This window comes from Triticum dicoccoides, chromosome 3B (genome assembly GCF_002162155.2).
Source record: "Triticum dicoccoides isolate Atlit2015 ecotype Zavitan chromosome 3B, WEW_v2.0, whole genome shotgun sequence".
Taxonomy (NCBI): domain Eukaryota; kingdom Viridiplantae; phylum Streptophyta; class Magnoliopsida; order Poales; family Poaceae; genus Triticum; species Triticum dicoccoides.
In genome coordinates this window covers 157611351-157630602 of record NC_041385.1, presented here as the reverse complement: position 1 = coordinate 157630602, position 19252 = coordinate 157611351, and the positions used below count along the sequence as shown (strand labels likewise).

The following is a 19252-nucleotide window of genomic DNA, read 5'->3' as shown; positions in this document are numbered from 1 at the left end:
AGACATGATGCTAAATTTTATTGTATGAGATGATCATGTTTTGTAACCGAGTTATCGGCAACTGGCAGGAGCCATATGGTTGTCGCTTTATTGTATGCAATGCAATCGCGCTGTAATGCTTTATTTTATCACTAAGCGGTAGCGATAGTCGTGGAAGCATAAGATTGGCGAGACGACAATGATGCTACGATGGAGATCAAGGTGTCGCGCCGGTGATGATGGTGATCATGATGGTGCTTCGAAGATGGAGATCACAAGCACAAGATGATGGTGGCCATATCATATCACTTATATTGATTGCATGTGATGTTTATCTTTTATGCATCTTATCTTGCTTTGACTGACGGTAGCATTATAAGATGATCTCTCACTAATTATCAAGAAGTGTTCTCCCTGAGTATGCACCGTCGCGAAAGTTCTTCATGCTGAGACACCACGTGATGATCGGGTGTGATAGGCTCTACGTTCAAATACAACGGGTGCAAAACAGTTGTACACGCAGAATACTCAGGTTATACTTGACGAGCCAAGCATATACAGATATGGCCTCGGAACACGGAGACCGAAAGGTCGAGCGTGAATCATATAGCAGATATGATCAACATAGCGATGTTCACCAATGAAACTACTCCATCTCACGTGATGATCGGACATGGTTTAGTTGATTTGGATCATGTAATCACTTACAGGATTAGAGGGATGTCTATCTAAGTGGGAGTTCTTAAGTAATATGATTAATTGAACTTAAATTTATCATGAACTTAGTCCTGGTAGTATTTTGCAGATCAATAGCTCGCGTTGTTGCTTCCCTGTGATTATTTTGATATGTTCCTAGAGAAAATTGTGTTGAAAGATGTTAGTAGCAATGATGCGGATTGGATCCATGATCTGAGGTTTATCCTCATTGCTGCACAGAAGAATTATGTCCTTGATGCACCGCTAGGTGACGGACCTATTGCAGGAGCAGATGCGGACGTTATGAACGTTTGCTAGCTCAATATGATGACTACTTGATAGTTTAGTGCACCATGCTTAATGGCTTAGAATCGGGACTTCAAAGACGTTTTGAACGTCATGGAGCATATGAGATGTTCCAGGAGTTGAAGTTAATATTTCAAGCAAATACCCGAGTTGAGAGATATGAAGTCTCCAACAAGTTCTATAGCTAAAAGATGGAGGAGAATCTCTCAACTAGTGAGCATGTGTCCAGATTGTCTGAGTACTACAATCGCTTGAATCAAGTGGGAGTTAATCTTCCAGATAAGATAGTGATTGACAGAATTCTCTAGTCACCATCACCAAGTTAGTAGAACTTCGTGATGAACTATGATATGCAAGGGATAACGGAAACGATTCCCAAGCTCTTCGTAATGAGGAAATTGACGAAGGTAGAAATCGAGAAAAACATCAAATGTTGATGGTAGACAAGACCACTAGTTTCAAGAAAAGGGCAGAGGGAAGAAGGAGAACTTCAAGAAGAACAGCAAGCAAGTTGCTGCTCAAGTGAAGAAGCCCAAGTCTGGTCCTAAGCCTGAGACTAAGTGTTTCTACTGCAAAGGGACTGGTCACTGGAAGCGGAACTACCCCAAGTGATTGGCAGATAAGAAGGATGGTAAAGTGAACATAAGTATATTTGATATACATGTTATTGATGTGTACTTTACTAGTGTTTATAGCAACCCCTTAGTATTTGATACTAGTTCAGTTTCTAAGATTAGTAACTCGAAACGGGAGTTGCATAATAAACAGAGACTAGTTAAGGGTGAAGTGATGATGTGTGTTGGAAGTGGTTCCAAGATTGATGTGATCATCATCGCACACTCCCTATACTTTCGGGATTAGTGTTGAACCTGAATAAGTGTTATTTGGTTTTTTCGTTGAGCATGAATATGATTTGATCATGTTTATTGTAATACGGTTATTCATTTAAGTAAGAGAATAAATTGTTGTTCTGTTTACATGAATAAAACCTTATATGGTTACACACCCAATGAAAATAGTTCATTGGATCTCAATCGTAGTGATACACATAATCATAATATTGAAACCAAAAGATGCAAAGTTAATAATGATAGTGCAACTTAGTTGTAGCACTGCCGTTTAGGTCATATTGGTGTAAAGCGCATGAAGAAACTCCATGCTGATGGGATTTTGGAATCACTTGATTATGAATCACTTGATGCTTGCGAACCATGCCTCATGGGCAAGATGACTAAGACTCCGTTCTCCGGAGCGAGCAACTGACTTATTGGAAATAATACATACTGATGTATGCGGTCTGATGAGTGTTAAGGCTCACGGCAAGTATCGTTATTTTCTGAACTTCACAGATGATTTGAGCAGATATGGGTATATCTACTTGATGAAACATAAGTCTGAAACATTTGAAAAGTTCAAAGAATTTCAGAGTGAAGTGGAAAATCATCGTGACAAGAAAATAAAGTTTCTACGATCTGATCGCGGAGACAAATATTTGAGTTACGAGTTTGGTCTTCAATTAAAACAATGTGGAATAGTTTCACAAACTCATGCCACATGGAACACCACAGCATAATGGTGTGTCCGAACGTCATAACCGTACTTTATTGGATATAGTGCAATCTATGATGTCTCTTACCGATCTACCACTATCGTTTTGGGGTTATGCATTAGAGACAGCTGCATTCACGTTAAAAGGGCACCATCTAAATCTGTTAAGATGACACCGTATGAACTGTGGTTTGGCAAGAAACCAAAGTTGTCGTTTCTCAAAGTTTGGGGTTGCAATGCTTATGTGAAAAAGTTTCATCCTGATAAGCTCAAACCCAAATCGGAAAAGTGTGTCTTCATAGGATACCCAAAAAGTTACTGTTGGGTACACCTTCTATCACAGATCCAAAGCTAAGACATTCGTTGCTAAGAATGGATCCTTTCTAGAGAAGGAGGTTCTCTCGAAAGAAGTGAGTGGGAGGAAAGTAGAACTTGATAAGGTAATTGTACCTTCTCCCTTATTGAAAAGTAGCTCATCACAGAAATCTGTTCATGTGACTACTACACCAACTAGTGAGGAAGCTAATGATGATGATCATGTAACTTCAGATCAAGTTACTACCGAATCTCGTAGGTAAACCAGAGTGAGATCCGCACCAGAGTGGTACGGTAATCCTGTTCTGGAGGTCATGCTACTTGACCATGACGAACCTACGAACTATGAAGAAGCAATGGTGAGCCCAGATTCTGCAAAATGGCTTGAGGCCATGAAATCTGAGATGGGATCCATGTATGAGAACAAAGTATGGACTTTGGTTGACTTGCCCGATGATCGGCAAGCAATTGAGAATAAATGGATCTTCAAGAGGAAGATGGACGCTGATAGTAGTGTTACTATCTACAAAGCTAGAATTATCGCAAAAGGTTTTCGACAAGTTCAAGGTGTTGACTACGATGAGAGTTTCTCACTCGTATCTATGCTTAAGTCTGTCCGAATCATGTTAGCAATTGCCGCATTTTATGAAATCTGGCAAATGGATAAACAAAATTGTATTCCTTAATAGATTTATTAAAGAAGAGTTGTATATGATACAACCAGAAGGTTTTGTCAATCCTAAAGGTGCTAACAAAATATGCAAGCTCCAGCGATCCATCTATGGACTGGTGCAAGCATCTCGGAGTTGGAATATACGCTTTGATAAGTTGATCAAAGCATATAGTTTTATACAGACTTGCGATGAAGTCTGTATTTACAAGAAAGTGAGTGGGAGCACTACAACATTTCTGATAAGTATATGTGAATGACATATTGTTGATCGAAAATAATGTAGAATTATTCTGCAAAGCATAAAGGAGTGTTTGAAAGGAATTTTCCAAAGAAAGACCTCGGTGAAGCTGCTGACATATTGAACATCAAGATCTATAGAGATAGATCAAGACGCTTGATAAGTTTTTTTCAATGAGTACATACCTTGACAAGATTTTGAAGTAGTTCAAAATAGAACAGTCAAAGAAAGAGTTCTTGTCTGTGTTACAAGGTGTGAAATTGAGTAAGACTCAAAACCCGACCACGACAGAAGATAGAAAGAGAATGAAAGTCATTCCCTATGCCTCAGCCATAGGTTCTATAAAGTATGCCATGCTATGTACTAGATCTATTGTATACCCTACACTGATTTTGGCAAGGTAGTACAATAGTGATCTAGGAGTAGATCACTAGACAGCAGTCAAAATTATCCTTAGTGGAATAAGGATATGTTTCTCGATTATGGAGGTGACAAAAAGGTTCGTCGTAAAGGGTTACGTCGATGCAAGTTTTGACACTAATCCAGATGACTCTAAGTCTCAATCTGGATACATATTGAAAGTGGGAGCAATTAGCTAGAGTAGCTCTGTGCAGAGCATTGTTGACATAGAAATTTGCAAAATACATACGGATCTGAATGTGGCAGACCCGTTGACTAAACTTCTCTCACAAGCACAACATGATCACACCTTAGTACTCTTTGGGTGTTAATCGCATAGCGATGTGAACTAGATTACTGAATCCAGTAAACCCTTTGGGTGTTGGTCACATGAAGATGTGAACTAATCACATAAAGATGTGAACTATTAGTGTTAAATCACATGGTGATGTGAACTAGATTATTGACTCTAGTGCAAGTGGGAGACTGAAGGAAATATGCCCTAGAGGCAATAATAAAGTTATTATTTATTTCCTTATATCATGATAAATGTTTATTATTCATGCTAGAATTGTATTAACCGGAAACATAATACATGTGTGAATACATAGACAAACAGAGTGTCACTAGTATGCCTCTACTTGACTAGCTCGTTAATCAAAGATGGTTATGTTTCCTAACCATGGACAAAGAGTTGTTATTTGATTAACGGGATCACATCATTAGGTGAATGATCTGATTGACATGACCCATTCCATTAGCTTAGCACCCGATCGTTTAGTATGTTGCTACTGCTTTCTTCATGACTTATACATGTTCCTATGACTATGAGATTATGCAACTCCCGTTTGCCGGAGGAACACTTTGTGTGCTACCAAACATCACAACGTAACTGGGTGATTATAAAGGTGCTCTACAGGTGTCTCCAAAGGTACATGTTGGGTTGGCGTATTTCGAGATTAGGATTTGTCACTCCGATTGTCGGAAAGGTATCTCTGGGCCCTCTCGGTAATGCACATCACATAAAGCCTTGCAAGCATTGCAACTAATGAGTTAGTTGTGAGATGATGTATTACGGAACAAGTAAAGAGACTTGCCGGTAACGAGATTGAACTAGGTATTGAGATACCGACGATCGAATCTCGGGCAAGTAACATACCGATGACAAAGGGAACAACGTATGTTGTTATGCGGTCTGACCGATAAAGATCTTCGTAGAATATGTAGGAGCCAATATGAGAATCCAGTTTCCGCTATTGGTTATTGACCGGAGACGTGTCTCGATCATGTCTACATTGTTCTCGAACCCGTAGGTCCGCACGCTTAAGGTTTCGATGACAGTTATATTATGAGTTTATGAGTTTTGATGTACCGAAGTTAGTTCGGAGTCCCGGATGTGATCACGGACATGACGAGGAGTCTCGAAATGGTCAAGACATAAAGATTGATATATTGGACGGCTATATTCGGACACCGGAAGTGTTTCGGGTGATTTCGGAGAAAACCGGAGAGCCGAAGGGTTACCGGAACCCCCCGGGAGAAGTAATGGGCCATATGGGCCTTAGTGGAGAGAGAGAGGGGCAGCCAAAGGTGGGCCGCGCGCCTCCTCCCCCCTGGTCCGAATTGGACTAGGAGAGGGGGGGCGGCGCCCCCCTTTCCTTCTCCCTCCCCACTTCTTTCCCCCTCCTTGGCGCGCCATAGAGGTCGGCCGGCCTCCTCCCCTTGATCCTTTATATACGGGGGCAGGGGGCACCCCTTGACAGACAAGTTGATCCACGTGATCATATTCTTAGTCGTGTGCGGTGCCCCCTTCCACCATAGTCCTCGATAATATTGTAGCGGTGCTTAGGCGAAGCCCTGCGACAGTAGTACATCAATATCGTCACCACGCCGTCGTGCTGACGGAACTCTTCCCCGACACTTTGCTGGATCGGAGTCCGGGGATCGTCATCGAGCTGAACGTGTGCTAGAACTCGGAGGTGCCGTAGTTTCGGTGCTTGATCGGTCGGGCCGTGAAGACGTACGACTACATCAACCATGTTGTGCTAACGCTTCCGTTGTCGATCTACAAGGGTACGTAGATCACACTCTCCCCTCTCGTTGCTATGCATCACCATGATCTTGCGTGTGCGTAGGAATTTTTTTGAAAATACTATGTTACCCAACACCTATTGTATTTGCACTCTCCAAACCCTTCCCTTTACATTCTTGCAAGTTGCATGCTTTACTTTCCGTTGCTCATATACTCTTTGCATGCTTGCTTGAATTGTGTTAAGATTGCTTGTCTTGTCCATAATTGCTAAAATCTGCCAAGAACTAAAATTGGGAAAAGGATAAGTTTTGATTTGGTCAAGTAGTCTAATCACCCCCCCCCCTCTAGACATACTTTTGATCCTACACATGGACATGGATAGAAACTTATGTTGGCTTGAATACATTTATAGGTGTGGGAGGACAAGACTACATTAGAAAATGTTGACAAAAGGGTTGTTGTTGGTGGTCGTGATGTGTGCGTGTGTGTGTGTTGGGGGAGGGGGGCGGGGGGATAGCAAGGCTCAGAAATGGTAGGGCAGTGATATTTTTAAACTGGAGTGATTTTGATCTAGGCAAAATTATCTTCCTCCCCATTTCTCTTATTTAAAATGACGAAGCATGATGAATGCTCAAAACTTCGTCAAGTACAGTCAACTTTTTGACATTTTCCTATTTAACCTCGAAGTAATCATGTCGAAGATGACTTTTTCTTCATTTGTTCTATAATTTTATTCATTTGGGTGAATAGTGTGAGCATCTTTCTGTACGAAAAATTATAATGTGTTCAATGCATGGTTTCCGAGAAATGTTTAGTTTATTGCAAGGCTAATGCTTTGGTTTCAAAAATGGGGATGACCCGGTTTCGAACCCAGGTCCCCTGGATGGTGGAGAAACGCCTAGGCCAGTAGGCTGCTTTGTCCAGGAGGATTTAAATACAAGCTGGGACGGATCCCGAGGAGTTTCAGAGCAGCTTCTCTCACAGGAGGATACCGATAGGGCACGTGGGGGCATGCAATTGGATGTGCATGGCCTGCCATGCAGGGCGGATGTGACCATGTTCCAGGTCACTTTATCGGCAGATTCTATGGAGGTTGGTCGGGCGTGTGAGTAGGAGGAAGAGGTTACGAGCACGCCTCCACCCAGCCCCGTGGACGCTGACACGCGCCGACTGGTGGACCAGTTCTACGCACAGGTGCAAAAACCGTTGGCCCCAATCCTTGCTAGGCCAAGCGATCATGTACCACCCGTATCTACAAGAAGGCCAAGGCAGAAACGGCCGCCTATCTCCAGCCCGCAGCGTAGTGTGTGGCTCGCTAAGGGCCCGGGTAGACGGTCGGCAAGGACCAAGCAGCAGCAGATGCTCATATGCAAGCTTTGCTTGGCGAATGAGGCAGAAGTGATCACGGACGAGGCTATGCAAGCGTATGTTGACTTGTTCTCAAAACCGCTCACGGATGGACATGTGGCTGTGATACTTACCCTATTCGGTTGGGAGGCACCGATCGATCCTCTGCAGGACGAGGGGATGGAAGGAGAGGCGCAGTAGGAGGGGATGGTGCACGTGGAGGTAGGAATGTGACATGGATACACAACCATACAAGCTTCTAGTGTGGAATGTGCGTGGTCTCAATTCGCCCGCAAGACGGAGTGCGGTCTACCAGGTGGTTGTGGCGGCCGATCCTACCATTGTATGTTTCCAGGAGACAAAAGTGGAGATGATGACACTTGACATTGTAAGGCACTGTCTCGGGAATAAATTTGAGAATTTCTTCTACTTGCCGGCTGCGGGGACTAGGGGAGGAATCCTTATTGCTTGGGATGAATCGGTTGTCAGGCTTTCGAACCCGCATTACACCACCAACACGGTAACGACACTTGTATCCCAGCTGAATGGGAGCCCTTGGTTGATCACGGGGGTATATGGACCCCAATCGGATATGGAGAAGGCCGAATTCATGCAAGAACTTGTCGACATCAGAGAGCTACATGCTGGCCCGTGGATTATTGCGGGTGACTTCAACCTGCTCGTCAACCCACATGACAAAAACAACGACGCGGTGAACAGGCGCATGCTGGCTAAGTTTCGGAGGAAAACGAACTTGCTCGAACTTAAGGAAATGTACCTAAATGGGCGCAGCTACACGTGGTCGAATGAGAGAAGACGACCAACTATGGAGAAAATAGATCACATCTTCACCACTAATTGCTGGGATGATTTGCACCCGGCGGCCCTGCTCACGGCCTTGGGATCGGCGATCTTCGACCATTGTCTCCTACTCTTGGATCTTAAGGCGGATTTCACATATGGGAGACGCTTCCGTTTTGAGCAATTTTGGCCCAAGGCCGATGGGTTCTTTGAGACGGTGGAGGGGGCTTGGAACTCGGTAGCCCCAGATGGGAATGCCTATGTCGTGCTGGACAAGAAACTGTGGGCCACTGCTAAGGCCTTGCAACGATGGAGAGATAGGTGGATCAGAAACGTGAGGCTGCAAATTGCAATTGCTCTGGAAGTGATTGCCCGGCTCGATACGGCAATGGACAACAAAACACTTTCGGGTGCAGAATTTGAGCTACGTAAGACTCTGAAGAGAAATCTGTTGGGATTATGCTCGTTGCAGAGATCGATAGCCCGCCAGAGATCAAGAATTCTACAGCTGAAGGAAGGGGAGGCCAACACATCGTATTTCCAACGGCATGCCAGGCATCGCCAGACGAAAAACCTTATCCTGTCCCTTACCTCAGAGGAGCATATATACACAGGGCAGGACAACGTTGCGACTGCAGTGGATGAATACTATGGGAACCTGTTGGGATCAGCCGATGAAAGGAGTAGCACTCTCAACTTGGGTGTGTTGGGGTTGCCGGCGAGAGATTTAGCGCATTTGGATGCCCCCTTTTGCGCACAGGAGGTGGAGAGGGTCATCAAGGCAATGCCCTTGGACAAAGCACCAGGGCCAGACGGGTTCATAGGTCGGTTTTATGCAACTTGTTGGATGATCATCAAGGATGATTTCATGAGAGCACTTGGAGAATTTCATGCGGGCAACATGGTGGGTATGCAGGCAATCAACAAAGCTACGGTCTCCCTGCTGCCAAAGAAAGTAGGAGCGGTGGACATCAAAGATTACAGGCCAGTCAGTCTGAACCATGGCGTAGTGAAGATTTTCGACAAGATTCTTGCTGCCCGATTGGCAGATGATCTCCCGTTGCAGGTGGGCAATCATCAAAGCGCCTTCGTACGTGGTAAATCCTTGCATGATAATTTCATGCTTGTGCAAGGGACGGCACGCATATTGCACGCTCTAAAAGACCCTACGGTGCTCATCAAACTAGACATTTCTAAAGCTTTTGATTCAGTCCAGTGGCCGTTCTTGATGGAGGTCTTAACGCACATGGGTTTCGGTACAAAGTGGATATCGTGGATATGCAGTTTGCTAGCGACCTCGTCCACGAAAATTTCGGTCAATGGTATACCCGAAGAAACAATCTTCAACTGTCAGCGGCTAAGACAAGGAAGCCCACTCTCGCCCATGTTGTTTATACTTTGCATGGAATCGTTGCAGAGGCTGTTTGCACATGCGACGGAAAGGGATTTGCTGGCCCCCTAGCAAGAGCCGATTTGAAACATCAGATCTCGATGTATGCGGATAATGTGATGATCTTTCTGAAACCCAAGGAAAAGGATATTCTGACCTGCTCGGTGATTCTGGACATGTTCGGCCATGCCTCGGGCCTCAAAGTCAACAGGTAGGAGAGCTCAGCACTGCCTATCAGATGCGCACATGAGGAAATGCAGTTACTGTCAGAGAGGCTAGGATGTACACTCGCCACTTTTCCTTGCCGGTACTTGGGCTTGCCTCTCTCTATCCGTAAGCAAGGCGTTGCACAGTTTCAGGATTTGGTGGAGCAAATTGCAAAGCGGCTGCCATTCTAGAAGGTGGCCTCACTACCCAAGAGCAGCAGGATGATCTTAGTTCAGTCAATACTGTCAGCCATTCCGGTACACTCCATGCTTGCTATGGGGCTGCCTGCAAAAACGATCAAGGCACTTGTGAAAATCTACATAAGCTTCCTATGGTGTGGGAAAGAGGAGGCAGGTGGAGGAAAGTGTGCGGTAGCATGGGACTTGGTTTGGCGGCCGAGATGGGCAGGTGGACTGGGAGTGACCAACCTCAAGTGGATGAATACTGCGCTGCAAGCGAAGTGGCTGTGGCTTCAACGTGCAGATGCCACCAGGCCATGGGCGAAGTTCAAGTTCAACATTCCAGAGGAAGCCAGAGCCCTGTTCCAGGCAGCGGCAAGAGTGGATCTTGGAGATGGCAGGACGGCTCTGTTCTGGGAGGACAGGTGGTGCAATGGCTATCGGCTTCAGGAGTTGGCCCCAGGGATATATGCCAAGGTAGCCAGGAGGGTGAGAGGCACAAGGACAATGCAGGAGGCATTGCTTCGCGCAGCATGGGCAAGAGATGTTGGGATGAACATGAACGAGGATGAGCTTGGCCAATTCACGCAACTATGGGCGCAAGTGGAAGGAATGAATTTGGAGGCACAATGGCTGGATCAGCTCTTGTGGTCATGGGATAAGAATGGCCAATTCTCCGTCCGATCAGCATATGCGGCTAAGTTTGCCACACAACATGTCTCTCCCACTGCTGGCTTCACTTGGGCATCACGGGCACCCTTGCGGTGCCGCTTTTTCGTGTGGCTTGCGATTATGGGCAGAGTGTGGACTTCGGACAGGCTTGCACGACGAGGGCTTCCGCACCAAGACACCTGTCCGTTATGTGATCAGGACAAGGAGACCGTCAATCACCTCTTGACTGGCGGCGTCTTCGCGCGCAAAGTGTGGGCGAAGGTAGGCCTCATCGTGGGCATGGTTGGCCTGGCACCAGCGCAAGGAGAAGACTTACGGACATGGAGTACGCGGGTGACACGGCTTGGGAGATACACAAAGTCGACGCTCGCCATTCAGACTCTCGTCCTATGGGAGATATGGAAACATCGCAACTCGATCGTGTTTGATGGTAAGACCCTGTACGTGAGGCATGTACTACGAAGAATACATGCTGAGGGTGTAGTGTGGAAGCAGGCAGGCATCCTGCATGCAGATCTTAACATTCTACCAGTAGACGTAGAGGTAGAGGGGTGGGTGTATGGCGAATAATCCACCTCTAGCTAGCACGGTGGATCGCGTTGTGTAAGCGCCATGTAAATACTGTGGATGGGGCTCTTCCCCCTCTTCTTCTATCAATATATGCTACACACACTCGTGCATATTCAAGAAAAAAAATGCTCTGGTTTTCTTTGGATCTGGTAGCTGTTGTAAGAGCATCTCTAGCAGACCCTGCATAAGTGGTCAAACCCGTAAAATTTTTGATGACAAGTATTTTAGTTCGGAAATACTTGTCATCAAAATGAATAAAAGGGGGTGTATCTAGACGTATTTTAGTTCAAGTTACATCTCTTTTTATACATTTTGATGATAAGTATTTTTGGATGAAGGGAGTACTTGTTTACAATAATGAAAGAGGGTAAACCCGTCTTTAACAAGAAAAATAAAAAAAATGGATCTACTATTCTTAGATAGTTGATCCCTACTAACTATAATTCTCTAAATATGCGGCCTTTTACCTCACAAAATAGTGTAAGTATGAAACATCTCTATATTAATACTAGCTTTTGATTTAGATCATTTCTTCATACACAATTCATCTGAAATTAAACTTTAAATTCTCGCCACAAAGAGGGAAATCATCTACTCCCTCCGTAAAGAAATATAAGAGCTTATAGATCATCCTCCGTAAAGAAATATAAGAGCGTATAGATCTATTTTTGGTGGATTTGCCCGGATCTCTTCGTTGTTTGTCTACGTTCGTGTGTCTTTGGGTTGGATCCTTCCGGTCTACGTTATTCTTCATCGGCGGCGGTTGCTGTTCTGGTCCTATGAGGCCTTAACACGACGACTTTCTGACTGTCTACTACAACGAGTTGTGTCCGACTCCGGCGATGGAGGGGTGGCGGCGCGTCTTCGGCTCGCTTCAGTTCTTGTAGATGTAGTCGTTGCTAGGTGGTCTATGAATCTGGTGTTCATTGTACTACCATGATTGAAAATTAATAGATTGAAAGTTTTCTCGAAAAAAATAAAAATAAGAGCGATGATGGAGTAGTTTTTAAAAAGTGGAAACAAATCATCCAAGACAGAATTTCTTTTTGAGGGAACCCAAGAGAATTTCAACTCAACCTGAGTACGCTTTCGGAACTGGAACACGATATCCGAAAGGTGCATATCCCATTTTCAGTGGCAACTGACAAGTGGGTCCCATGTACCTGCTTCCCTCTTCGGCTCAGTTCGTGGGCGCTCCCAAAGGCCCAGCCCAAGTAGGGTTCCGTCTTCCACGATCCACCCATCCCTCCCTCCGCCGCGAAGCTTCCAGTACCCTCCACGCGACGCGACTCCGCCGACGCCGTTCTCATCTCCGGCGATCTCTCGGGCCCTAGCGCCGCCCGCGTCCGAACCTGCGTGCAGCCACTCATCGGCCGCGTCTTCTGCGCCCTCCCGCCTTGAACAACTCGCCGGAGTTACTGGTCGTGGAGATGGTGAGCTCTATTCAAACACGAGAGATCATGCTTCTTCTTGTTAATAGTTTTTTATCGCTGCACGCTTGTTCGTTTTAGATTGAATCGATTCTATCGAAGCAACGTGTAATTTAATCTGGAGGTTGCAGCCAAATTATGTGACATTTCAGAGCGTAGTGATGCCAATGTGCGGCTAGGGGGATCAGATGTTGCTTAAATATTGGCCTTAGGGAGGAGCATGGTTGTTCTGTTAAAGCTGGGGGCGATTTAGACAGATTCTTCTGGTTTTCGCGACATTTTGTGTCCCAACTTTATATCCTTCTGGTAGCTACTGCCTTTGGAAGTGGCTTTTAGTAGCTGGCCGAGAATGAGACCAGATTAGTGTAAATCACAATTTCCAGTTCACATGTTTTTTCACCTGCTCAATGTTTATCATTCTGAATTTCAGATGTATTTTGGGATGAAATGATGTTTCAGACTTTACCCCACTGGATAGTCCTAGATCTATTTTTGATGGTTAAATATTGATTATAACTCAACAGTGGTTGTCGATTACTAACAAGTAACAACACATGGATGTTTAGTTATGTACCTTGAGCTATGTTGCAATCTGCAAGCGATTTCCTACTGTCCCACTCTCCCTTCGAGCATCTCATCAGCAGATGCTTATTTATTAATCATCTTTTGGATTATTTGACCAGCTGATAGTTCAATTCCACTTTGATGCATGAATGTAGAAAAAATAGGTAAAGATGGGTATGCAACACGGTAAAGCTACAATTGTTTGTACTTACTTTTATCCAATTTCTGCAGGCCACACCACTCATAGCTGGACTTGCTGTGGCAGCCACTGCTCTTGCGGGTAGATATGGCATCCAGGCTTGGCAAGCTTACAAGGCAAGGCCCATAGTTCCAAGGATGCGTAAATTCTATGAAGGTGGCTTTCAAGCTACAATGACCCGACGAGAAGCTGGTCTAATCTTGGGTATCAGGTCTGTGTTGCATAAAAGCATAACACCCATACCATAGTCAAGTATTCTTATATGTAGCATATATGTATTCATATGTAGGACTCTAGTTCAATCTCATGCCATTGAAATTATGTTTACTTCTGTACAGAACAGGAATAGCACGGAAAGATATAATTTATGCAGCACAGCACATGTAGGAAACTTACTTTGACCCCTTCCCCCGCCCATCAGACTCGTGGGAAGAATTTGTTTTTACCGGTACCATTCTCAAATGGACACTAGAAATCCCCTAAAAGTGATGTAAAAGGATAACAGCCATCATTAGCTTCCTTTATGTATGCTGCAACTGTTATGCTTTCTGAGAAGTCTACTGAGATAGCTAATTGTAATATTTTGTAGTTGTCCTAGCTTCATTTCGTTCCCTGCAGCACGTAGAAGATACTTGGAACCTTGCAGAAAGTCATGTGGCGATACTGTACAATTTCATACTAAAAACAGATTCACTTTTAGTCCAAACTCCATTCTGACATTAACACACTAGCATACACATGTACAGATTGATAGCTATACTTAACAAAGTAATTATACCATAAGCTGTAAATGTGGTTTTAAGCTGCTTCATTAATTTACAGCTGAACATCTTGCAATTAAGGCAAAGGGAACTCTCTCACTTCCAACTACAGAATACTTTACAAATGCCATTTAAGATCAAAAGCAATAGCTAGCTTTCAGTGGTTTTAAATTGTGGTGTAAGATTTGACCATTTAGTGTCATAATGGAGTGGAGAACCTAGTCAACCTTTGTCGACCACTGCTTGCATCTCAGCCACCCAAGTCACGAACTATAGAACTGGCTTGCCGTCTGACAAAGTCTAAACTTTAACCAAGCTGAGCTCCTGTGTTCCCCTTCACCCTTCTGCGGATTGGTGTTAATAAGGAGACAGATGTTGGGTTGTAAAGGCTCAAGCCATCATAGTGGCTAAAGTGGAACAAGATTTAAGAGTGAGATTAAGTAGGCCACAGGCCCACAGCTGAAGTGATATTTGGGCTTGGGGTGAGAATATATCTGGGCTCAAGTTTGTTGCGAACAGTCTGTTGGATCAATTTATCACGCCACAACCCCACTAGATTTGATTTGGATTAAAATGCTTTGTTCCTGACCGAATTCACATGGATCTTAGTTCTGAAATCTGAACCTATCCAAAGGAGCCTTTTGAGTAATTACCTGTGTATAAAAGGATAGAATTGCCATCTCAAACTAGGTGCAATCTTGTATATATATTTCTAGTTTGGCCTGGAGGTCAGTTGAATGCATCAGTAAATAATTCCCTGCAAATTGATCTCCTGCTTGCAATGATATGTCTCGACTTTTCTCTACATATAAAAAAGAAAAGACAGACCCATTGCTAGAAGCTCCCACACCAGATAGGGCCTGGGGAAGGATTAGGCTGCGTCGAACCCAGGACCATACTCCTGCAAAGTTCAATGCAGAGAGGCTGCGTCGAACTCAGGACCTCTTGGCACAAGTGGGGAGTACTTCTTCACCACTGCCTCAGGCCTGTCCTTCTGAATTTTCTGCACATCGCCAGAAAGATATTTACTCAGTTGATTAAAAACAAACTGTTGAGCTCATGAAGGAGGAGTTATCAATTATTGACCTGCTATCTTTTTTCGTTCATAGTGCCCCCTGTACTTACTAGTAAATGTGTACGTGAAATGCACGTTGATATTTGGTAATATATTAATTACACGTAAACATTAGGTAGGATATTATTTGCATATTAAGTATGTGATTAGCATTGGCATTAATATTTGGTATGATATTAACTGCACACTAAACGTGTTGAGCGCTCACCATTGGAGCAGCCTGAGTCGTTGGATTGACCTGATTTGACGGCCGGGATTCGTTGGATCTGCCCCTTTGGGTCTTTTTATTGGTATATAGATAGATAGATAGATAGATAGATAGATAGATAGATAGATAGATAGATAGATAGATAGATAGATAGATAGATAGATAGATAGATAGATATAGATATAGATATAGATGTGACCAACATGTAGAATTAGGTCTTCATCTTTTTCCTTCTAAATTTATATGCATCTTGGCATGCCAGACTGGTCATTCTGACATTTGAATAAGTGCCAGTTACTTGTGATTCAACAATTTTATTTGTGATTTATGATTTGAGACGTGTTTTGTGTGTCTTATCATCATTGTTAAGTTGCCATGTTTCCTTTTGATTCCTCCAGGGAAAACGTCCGTCCTGATAAGGTGAAAGAGGCACACAAGAGGGTCATGGTTGCCAATCACCCGGATGCAGGAGGAAGCCATTACCTTGCGTCGAAGATCAACGAGGCAAAAGATGTTTTGCTGGGGAAAACTAAAGGAGGTGGTTCAGCCTTTTGATCATATATCATGCAAAATGTGCTCACCCAATGAAGATACTACTATTTTTGCACCTCCAGACTCTGCACCTAGAACTAGAAGGCAGACAAAAGCCTTGGTGTATCACTGAAATTTCTGGAGAAAGAACATTAGATGTCTTAGACGTAGCAGGTTCTTTGACTGTTTGACACTTCCAAGACCAAAGTTGTGCTGGTTAAGGAATAAATGATGTACTACATGAGGTTGGCCTGTGTTGAGTTTTGCATAACATTTGTTCATCTATGTACTCTATCGATATAGCTGTACTGCAATATGGTTCTTCTCTAGCTCGCAATATCAAGTCATATAGTCCTCTTCGTCTTCCTCCAATAGACTTTGCTCCCGCGGAGTCTCCTGTTCTTTAACTTCTGGAGTGTACTTTGGCATGTCAAGGTGCCACATCATTATCCGTGACTTGGAGCAGTCAGAAGGGATGCCCTTCCGCACGTCCTCGTCGCCGACCGCCATTCGTCGTACAAGCTGGATGTAGTCCTGAGAGCCGCCTCCTGAAGAGCTGTTGCTGTCGGCGAACCATTCTGATTCCCACAGTATGGAGCTCCTGAACCCAAGTCCAGATATGCCTATTTCAGGAGGTAAACTGGAGCTGTTGCGGATGGCGCCTGTATCTTGTGCAGCAACCGCATCTGCTGTATGTGTTGCTGTTGCATTGGTGCTCGAGTCCTTGGAGTACCAGCCTGTTATCTGTGATGAGTTGCAGGTTGGTCCTTGTAGTGTTACTGTCTGGTCTGCTGATGACACAGTTGCGGTTGGCCATGCTGCAACGCCCCTGGATCAAGGATTGCATGAGTGTTGTTATTATGTTGCTCCTGTGTTGGTACTTTTTTGGCAAAGGCAAAGAAAGATGTTGCAAAGCTGCAAGAGAAGGAAGAAGCACGACGCACCGAGTCTGCCTGAGCTCTTCAAAGAACTCGAGGTCGTATATGGCGGAGGCGGCAGCGAAGTGGACGACCCCGGCCAGCCGGTGCCGCTCGATGTGGCTCAGCGCCACGTTCTTCTGCAGGTCCGCTTCGTCACTGGCATTCCCGGTGTTGTTCTCGACAATGGTGTTGTTGGTGCCGTTCTTCTCGGCGGCGGTGGTGGTGTTGCTGGCGCTGCCTTCCACGGTGGTGTTCTCGACGAGGGTGTTGTTGGTGCCGTTCTTCTCGGCGGCGGTGGTTGTGTTGTTGGCGCTGGCTTCCATGGTGCTGTTGGTGGTGGCATTGTTCACGGCCGTGGAGGCGCTGGCTTCCACGGTGCTGTTGTTGGTGGTGTTGTTCACGGCGGTGGTGGCGCTGGCTTCCATGGTGCTGTTGTTGGTGGCGTTGTTCACGGCGGTGCTGGCGGTGCTGGCGCTGGCTTCCACGGTGCTGTTGTTGGTGGCATTGTTCACGGCGGTGGTGATATTGGTGGCGTATGTGAGATGCCGGAACATGACGCCGGTGCTGCGCAGCACCTGGACCGTCGACGCCGACCTGTTCTCGGCACCAACCACGATCCATACCAGGGGTGGCGGGACGTGCCGCAGCGTGTGCCCGAGCCTCGTCACCGACGCCTCCTGCGACATGCCGTCCTCGTCCGGCCTTGTGACGGTGACGATCAGCAGGAGGCCGATGTCAGGGGCAGCAGGGGGCGACGGCGGAGCCACTCGCTGAACACCGCCAAACGGAAGGACCGAGGCGCGGATGCCGCCGATGAACGGGCCGCCGGTGGCGGCCAGTGGCGCCAAGGCGCCGACGACGAAGCAGACGGCGAGGTGGATGACGACGGCTTTGCGCTTGCTCCATCTCTGCGCCCTCTTCCTGGACCTCTCCGCGGAGTCCATCCCCAGCTACCGCTGCTTCTTCTCTTCTCCCTACCTGCTCTCGCCTGAACTTCTTCAGATAGATGGAAGCAGGGGAGCTCTGAGATCGCCGGACTGAATCTGGTTGAACGGAGACGCTGAGCTTGGCTTATAAAGGGGAGAGGAGGAATTCGGTGCTGGCATGGTTGACTTGCCAACTGCTGTTGCGACTTGCTAGCACGACTGTATTTGACAATTCCGATATTTTTTTGGAACGTCAACCCTCTCAAAGTGCAACGCAAGAAGACTGTCGGTGCATTTCTAAGTTCCTCTGTCTGAGCTGCCAAATTAGCAGCGTGCCCCTAAAGCACATTGCTTTGTGCCTTAGTGGCAGTCAACGGAAATTGCACAAACAGTATTGCAACGAAAGAACAATATACTACTACAGTACTTGCATCAGATGTCCCTCCTCGTGACAATGTTTCTGGAAACTGCTGTATTTCCGTTCATTTGCAATGAAAATGGGTTCAGCCCGGTTCAAAAAAAAAAAAATACTTGCATCAGAGTTGAGAAGCAGAACAACAGAAATGTGCCATCTGTCCCCCTAAAAAAAAAGTGCCATCTGTTGCACTGTCTCTGAAGCACATCTGGCAGTTCTGTAGAGGTACTGGTGTTGCAAGTTCGCAACGCAGTTTATTGGAAGCGCTACGGTTGGATTGGTCCGGGGTCTGGAGTAGGAGTAGTGGCGTGCAGGGGGAGTAGGACGCGGCCGCGGTGCGACTAGGGCGCGCCGCGCTTCAGGAGCATCATCCAGGTGTGGAAGAACTCGTTGCCGACGCCGCGACGAGCCACAGAGCCCAACTCGTTGCCGACGCCGCGGAGCGCAGGCGCAGCGGCGTTGAGGAGGTACGCGGCCCTGTGCTCGCCCAGGCCGGGTCGTCGTCGTCGCGGCGAAAGGCCGAGGGGCGCGGCGCGGTGGGCCAGGACGTTTTTGCCCGGCCTCGCCGTGGAGCGCGATGAGGCCGGCGGTCTAGCGGTGCGCGTCGGCGAGGGCCGAGCGTGCTGGCTAGGAGGTTGGTCCAGCCAGTGGTCGAAGCCGGCGTGGATCAGCGTGTCGTCGTAGGCGGTCACGCTCGCGTCGCCCCGGGCGATCTCGATCTCGTCGCTGTCGCGGGTGTCCGAGGGGACCTTGGAACGCTCGCCGTTGAGGGTGGGGTGGAAGGGGGGCCCAAGGCGGTAGCTCTGCTCGACATTGACGTTGGTGAACAGGGGGGAGCCGACGGTGTGCTGGACGCCGCATGGTGGGGTGG

General features: G+C 46.1%; 2 protein-coding genes across 2 annotated transcripts; one reads left to right on the top strand and one right to left on the bottom strand.

Moving 5' to 3' along the window:
- Positions 1 to 12531: 12531 nt before the first annotated feature.
- On the top strand, positions 12532 to 16391 carry LOC119275314 (mitochondrial import inner membrane translocase subunit TIM14-3-like). Its single transcript, XM_037556140.1, has 3 exons — positions 12532 to 12785; positions 13578 to 13756; positions 15988 to 16391. Exons 1-3 carry the CDS (start codon positions 12783 to 12785, stop codon positions 16142 to 16144), a joined length of 339 nt encoding a protein of 112 aa, XP_037412037.1. The 5' UTR covers positions 12532 to 12782; the 3' UTR covers positions 16145 to 16391.
- Positions 16392 to 16459: 68 nt separating this feature from the next.
- Positions 16460 to 18044, bottom strand: LOC119275313 (probable glucuronosyltransferase Os01g0157700). The gene is made up of 3 exons (XM_037556138.1): positions 17553 to 18044; positions 17065 to 17216; positions 16460 to 16949 (listed from the first exon to the last, which is right to left on the bottom strand). Exons 1-3 carry the CDS (start codon positions 17982 to 17984, stop codon positions 16460 to 16462), a joined length of 1074 nt encoding a protein of 357 aa, XP_037412035.1. The 5' UTR covers positions 17985 to 18044.
- Positions 18045 to 19252: the final 1208 nt, after the last annotated feature.

Bases quoted from the DNA above. Each gene is read 5' to 3' on its own strand.
- LOC119275313 (XM_037556138.1), bottom strand. From the start codon at position 17,984: ATGGACTCCGCGGAGAGGTCCAGGAAGAGGGCGCAGAGATGGAGCAAG. The intron at 17,217-17,552 runs GTGAACAATGCC...ACCATTGTCGAG, and splicing joins CCACCAATATCACCACCGCC to AACAACACCGGGAATGCCAG. The intron at 16,950-17,064 runs GTGCGTCGTGCT...TCCTTGATCCAG, and splicing joins GAAGAGCTCAGGCAGACTCG to GGGCGTTGCAGCATGGCCAA.
- LOC119275314 (XM_037556140.1), top strand. The intron at 13,757-15,987 runs GTCTGTGTTGCA...TGATTCCTCCAG, and splicing joins GGTCTAATCTTGGGTATCAG to GGAAAACGTCCGTCCTGATA.